The sequence below is a fragment of the Bubalus bubalis genome, chromosome 5 (genome assembly GCF_019923935.1).
Source record: "Bubalus bubalis isolate 160015118507 breed Murrah chromosome 5, NDDB_SH_1, whole genome shotgun sequence".
In the NCBI taxonomy this organism is placed as follows: Eukaryota; Metazoa; Chordata; class Mammalia; order Artiodactyla; family Bovidae; genus Bubalus; species Bubalus bubalis.
Window position 1 is genome coordinate 92,994,522 of NC_059161.1, and position 6,184 is coordinate 93,000,705.

The 6,184-nt window shown below is 48.8% G+C and overlaps 1 protein-coding gene across 6 annotated transcripts in view; it reads right to left on the reverse strand.

The window, feature by feature from the left end:
• The window catches only part of ANKRD42 (ankyrin repeat domain 42), a 52,918-nt gene extending 50,256 nt beyond the window's left edge, over nucleotides 1-2,662 (reverse strand). For 2 of the 6 annotated variants that reach the window (XM_044943426.2, XM_044943425.2), the window contains exon 1: nucleotides 1,634-2,660. In XM_044943426.2, the coding sequence (XP_044799361.1) occupies nucleotides 1,634-1,691 (58 nt within the window). In that variant the 5' untranslated portion in view covers nucleotides 1,692-2,660. Of the gene's footprint in view, nucleotides 1-1,633 lie in introns of all 6 variants that reach the window. The other 4 variants (XM_044943429.2, XM_044943427.2, XM_044943428.2 and 1 more) reach the window with 4 other exon arrangements.
• Between the last annotated feature and the right edge of the window lie 3,522 nt (nucleotides 2,663-6,184).

Here is a 6,184-nt window from a genome sequence, read left to right on the forward strand (position 1 = left end):
GCAGGATTTTGCCAGGTGAAATGCATGCAGGGAAAGGCATCCTGGACAGTTCAAGAAACTATAAAAATACCCACCCTACTGTGGAAGCATAAGGTTGAAAGGAAAAGAAGCCAGAATTAGACAAGAGGCAGGATGTGCTGGAACTTGTGAGAGTTGAACAGATAGCGGGGAGTCATTAAATGATTTTAAGTAGAGAACTAAGAATGATCAGATGTGTAACGCTGGCTGCAGTGAGGGGAATTAATGGACGGGGAGCAAAACAGCAAGAGAAGGGACTCAAGGAGACCATGTAGGAAGATATCTACAGGAGTCTCCACCAGAGAGGTTGAGACCCTCAACTAAGAGAACAGCAGTAGGAACAGAAAAGGAAACAGATTCAACATATATTAGGCAAACAGGATGAAATGAACTCGGAGGGATTTGGTGTGTGAAATAAGGGAAGAATAACAGGACAACTCCAAGGTGTGTGACTAAGTCACACAAGTGGTATAGTGCCACTGAAACAACCAACACTAAAGGACAGAGAGGACATAATGATACAAAATCATATTTTGAATGTGATGATCTTGAGGTGCCCAAGGAAGAGTTCCACAAGGGAGCTGTACATGCAAGTCTGCAGCTCCAAGGAGAGGTCTGGAGCCAAGCTCTCACGGTTACCTGTGTCTCAGTAGTAGGCAGCTTTCTCTGATCCCCAACCTCACCCCACACTGGAGCCAGGGGCCCTCTGCTCTTCCTTATAATATTCATCACACTAGTAATTACTTGCTCAGTATTTATCTTCCCCACTAGGAGGAAGGAATGTGTGTGTCTTCTTTGCTCACATATCCTTAAGAAAAAGCACACAGTAGACACTCAATATTGACTGGATGACTGAATGAATAATAGGGTTATTATTATTATTCAGTAGGGCTGAAGTCGTAGTACATAACAAGGAAAAAAGCATCAGTGATGGCACTATCCGAGGGAAAAAAAAAAGCAACATTATGGAAAGGATAGAAGAAATTCAGGATGGATGGATGGATGGGTGGATAGCTAGCTAGCTAGACAGACAGGGAGAGTCGGGAAAGTGGAAGGAAGAAAATTAGGTGAGTCTAATATTTCCAGGGCTTCCATGGTGGCTCAGAGATAAAGAACCAATGCAGGAGACGGGAGTTCAATAACCTGCTTCGGGAAGATCCCCTGGAGAAGGAAATGGCTACCAACTCCAGAGTTCTTAGCTGGGAAATCCCATGGGCAGAGGAGCCTGGCAGGCTACAGTCCATGGCGTCGCGAAGAGTCGGACACGACTTAGCGACTAAACAACAAACAAATACTATTTACACAGAATCAAATGCCGCAGAGACGCCAAGAACTTAAAAGGGTCCATAAACTTTAACAAGAGTTGCTATCACCTAGGAACGAAGTCTCAGGAATGGGCGCAGATGGGCGCCAAAAAAAAAAAAAAAGGTACGGAGAGCTGAAACGAGGAAGGATGGGGGCCAGATGACCAGATGAACTTTGGGACCCACTGTAAACAGGTCAATTAAGGGGAAAGAAATGAGTGACAGGTGAGAAAGGGAAATGCCAAGAAGAGGCTCGACTGAGAAAAGTGGAGTGTGGCAGAGACAAGGGCCAGCGAAGCGGTCCGACTCACACGGGGTCGCAGTCTCCGTGGAGGAAGTGGACGGTCCCGAATCGGACACCCCGGGCATGGTGCGGCGACTCGGACTCCGAGGGGGCGTCGAGTCCAGGCCCCCGCTGCTGCGGCGGTCTTCGCTCGCTGTCACCCACGAGCCACTGCAGCAGCGGCTGTCTCCCTCGTCGTCGCTAGGCCCGGGGCCGCCGTCCTCCGTCGTCCTCCCCCAGGAGGCCCGGCAGCGGGAACCTTCGTCCTCACTTTCCCTCTCCCAGAAGCGGCGGCGGCTGGCGTCTTCGCTGACGCTCACCGCGGAGGAGTCGCTGGCCAAGTAGCCGCGGTCTTCACTCACCCCCTCCCAGGAACTGCTGAGGCTGCGGCCGCCATCCACACTCGCGCCCTCCCAAGAGCCACTGAGGCGGCTGTGGCGGTCGTCGCTGGCTCGGGGGCCCCGGACCTCCCGGACTTCCTCCCAAGTCCCGCAGAGGCGGAGGCCGCGGTAGTCTCTGACGGATCCCGAGGAGTCACTAGTTGGGTGACTTCCGACTTCACTGAAGCTCGCGTCGCTGCTGAGGCCTCCCCTCAGTCTCTCCCAAGAGTTGCCGGGAAGGTGGCCGCCGTCTCCCCTGACTCTCCCCTCAGAGACGCTGCGGCCGTGGTCCAGGTCTTCGCTGACCCTTCTCGAGTCATCGCGGGAGAAGCCGACGTCTTCACTTCCTTTTCCCGTCGGTACCCGGCAGCGGCGGTCGCTCTCCTCGCGGATTCTTTCTCTGTCTTCGCTAAGACGAGAGCCTTGGCCCTCGCTCACTCTTTCCCTGGACGGATCACCGCGACGGCCGTGCTGGCCGTTTATCCTCCACACGCGCTGGCTGGTGCGGCGGCCGCCGTCTTCGGTTGCTACTCCGCGCGACGCGCTGTGGCGGCGGCCGCCGTCGGCGAGCACCCGCTCCACCGAGTCGCTTTCCAGCGTCCCGACACCAGCTACCTGGTTGGAGCGTGGGGGGGCGGGGGTCGCGGGACGCTGAGCCGGCGCCCTGGAAACGGGTAAACTTCCGGCGTGTTGCGGTCATTTCCGGTTCCTCGCCGCTGTGCGTCACTTCCGGCTTCCTTGCCCTTTCTTTTTTTTTTTTTTAAGTACTCTTTATTTTTTTCGAGGCGTCCCCTCTAGACATGGTGGTGTGGAACGGGTTTCGGTGAAATGGCGCTCGGCCTCACGTCCAGCCTGTCTCGGCCCCGTCTCTATAACGGCTTGGTATCGGTTGCGCCCTCCAGGGCTCGGCTACGCAGGTGGAGAGGCTCCGGGACTGCAGTCGGCGTCCGTGACCCGAGTGTGTGCCGCGAACCGGGCGGGGCCTTGCATCCTCGGGAAACCTGGTGTACTTTTTCGGTGCCGGTTGGACCGTTGGAGAAAATATATTCTTACCCTGTCATAAATACGGACAAAAGACCTAATGGAGAAGTTAAGCGGCTGCAGCGCTGTGCTATTATTGAGTGTGCCCACCGCCAGCCTCTTTGATAATCGCTTGGTACAATTTCTCACACTAATTTTGTAAGGTAGGTGTTATCCCCGTTTTACAGATGAGGAGATTCGAGGTATAAGTAATTTGTTAAGGCCATACAGCAGGTAAGTTGCAAAGCCAGTGTGAAAAGAGAGGTCTTTAGTCAAAAGACTGCTCCAGATCTCCTGACTCCCAAGATTTCGTTTCACTGTAAAATGGTTTCTTTGAACAGTTTGGCCCAGATCTTTCTCTGCAGCCCAGTTGCTTGACGTGTGTTCTTCCATTCGTGTTTATAGCAAACACGGTCAGGTGTTGTGCTAGCATCTGAAAATACAGAAATTAGAATTCTCTGCCCTCCAAGGGCAAGGGCATCACACACTTTGATTCTCCTCTTAACCTGTTTCCCACCCCCCACCCCTCACCATCCTTAACTGCCTTGCCACAGGTTTTGTTTTGTGAACACAATTGGGAAATTCCCCTCACCCTGCTTTTCCTCTCTTGAAATATAGTAAATGCCTTTCTTTACCTTTCATCGCCTCTTGTAATAATAATAACAACCTCCATTCATTGAGTCCAAATGATGTGTTGTTTAATATAACCTACCAGGTTGGTATTACTGTTCCTTTCTACAGATAGAGAAGTTTAACGCCAAAGTTAATTTTTGAGGGTACATTTGGAGAAGGCAACGGCATCCCACTCCAGTACTCTTGCCTGGAAAATCCCATGGATGGAGGAGCCTGGAAGGCTACAGTCCATGGGGTCGCTGAGGGTCGGACACAACTGAGCGACTTCACTTTCACTTTTCACTTTCATGCATTGGAGAAGGAAATGGCAACCCATTCCAGTGTTCTTGCCTGGAGAATCCCAGGGATGGGGAGCCTGGTGGGCTGCCGTCTGTGGGGTCGCACAGAGTCGGACACCACTGAAGTGACTTAGCAGCAGGCTCTGACGGTAAAGAATCCGCCTGCAGTGCGGGAGACCTGGGTTTGATCCCTTGGTTGAGAAGATCCCTTGGAGGAGGGCATGGCAACCCACTCCTGTATGCTTGCCTGGAGAATCCCATGCACAGAGGAGCCTGGTGGGCTACAGTCCATGGGGTCGCAAAGAGTCGGACCCAACTGAGCGACTAAGCACAGCACAGCACACACAGCTAATAAGTAGTGAGTCCCTGCATGAGGTATCCAACCTAAGTCTTGATTTTGCCGTGCATACTCCTCAAAGTCTCTGAATTCCCACAGTCTTTATTAGACCAAGTATCACCTTGTATTGTTGTTGTTGCTAAGTCACTTCAGTCGTGTCCGACTCTGTGTGACCCCATAGACGGCAGCCCACCAGGTTCCCCCGTCCCTGGGATTCTCCAGGCAAGAACACTGGAGTGGGTTGCCATTTTCTTCTCCAATGCGTGAAAGTGAAAAGTGAAAGGGAAGTTGCTCAGTCGTGTCCGACTCTTAGCGACCCCATGGACTGCAGCCTACCAGGCTCCTCCGTCCATGGGATTTTCCAGGCAAGAGTACTGGAGTGGGGTGCCATCACTTTCTCCTATCACCTTGTATTAGTTACCTTTTAACAGTTGGTGCCCACTCCTACCCCCTAGGGACTCTGACCTGGAAGGTAGGAACTATATGGTTAGTCCATCGTGGCATTCCTAACATCTAGAATACCTAGTTCAAGGGAAGTGCTTTCTAACTGTTTGGGTGAATGAGTGGGTTGATGTTTGGTTGATTGTCCGGTAAATGAACTAGTAGATTGAACATAAATTTTTTCAGGGACTTCCCTAACAGTATTCTGCGCTTCCCCTGCAGAGGGTACCGGTCTGAACCCTGCTTGGGAGACTAAGATCCTACTTGCTGCTCAGCAAAGCCAAAAAAAAAGCAAAATTTTTCAGTTGGTAGAGAATTTGAGATTAGTCAGCCTAGTCCTCTCATTTTTGTAAATGGGGTAACTGAGGCCTTTTGTCTTATCAGACATCTATTGAGTTAATTAATATGGGCCAGTTCTTATGCTAAATGATTTGTAAATAGTCTTAAACTTAATCTGTATTATTATTTCTATTTTTACAGGTGAAGAAACCAAGATTTGGCCAAGATCACATAGCTAGGTGATAGGGAGTTAGAACCCACTATAACTGACTCCAAATTAATCCAGTGTTTGTAGCCACATTATAATAATGGTAAAGACTTTCCCTTTTGCTCTGTTGTATGGATAAACACACTGAAGGAATAAGGCAGTGCACTTTTGATATACATTTGGTGGAAAGAATCAGGAAAGAAAACAGAGAAGCAGAAAAAGGAAAATCTCCCAAAATAAACTTGAATTAAAGATAAAAGCAGAAATTAATGAAACAAATAAAATTGATCATAATAGTAGCTGGTGTTTGAAAAGAACAAATAGCAAATCTGAGGAAGAAAAAGAAAGAAAACGGGAACAAGGGGAACATATTACAGATATGAGGGCCTTTGAAAACAGAAGTGAATTATTTGTGTGTGCTCAGTCACTCAGTGTTGTCCAACTCTTTAGGACCCAGTGGACTATAGCCTGCCAGGCCCCTCTGCCCATGGAATTTTCCAGGCAAGAATACTGGAGTAGGGAACCATTTCCTTCTCCATGCGATCTTCCTGACCCAGATATTGAGTAATCATTGTAGTACTTTGTAAATTAGAAACTTGAATATACATTAGGGAAAGAATGGCTGGATAAATTATGTTATATTCATATAATGAAATATTACATGAGGAGAAATGCAGCTCTCCATGCATTAATCAAAATGAAAATAGTTGTAAGACAGTAAATGAAAAAGGAGGCAAAATAATACATATGTGATCTCATCTAATTTCTAAAAATTACTTTGTAGAATTTCCCAAAGTTTGGTGAAGATCTAAATTGTTAACTCAGTGGCTACTTTACAGAATAAGATATGAAAAGAAACTATTTTTGTCTGGTATCAATTTTTTATTTTTTAGATATTCCTAAGTAAAATTAGGGCTTCCCTGGTGGCTCAGAGGTTAAAGTGTCTGCCTGGAATGCAGGAGACCCGAGTTCGATCCCTGGGTTGGGAAGATCCCCTGGAGAA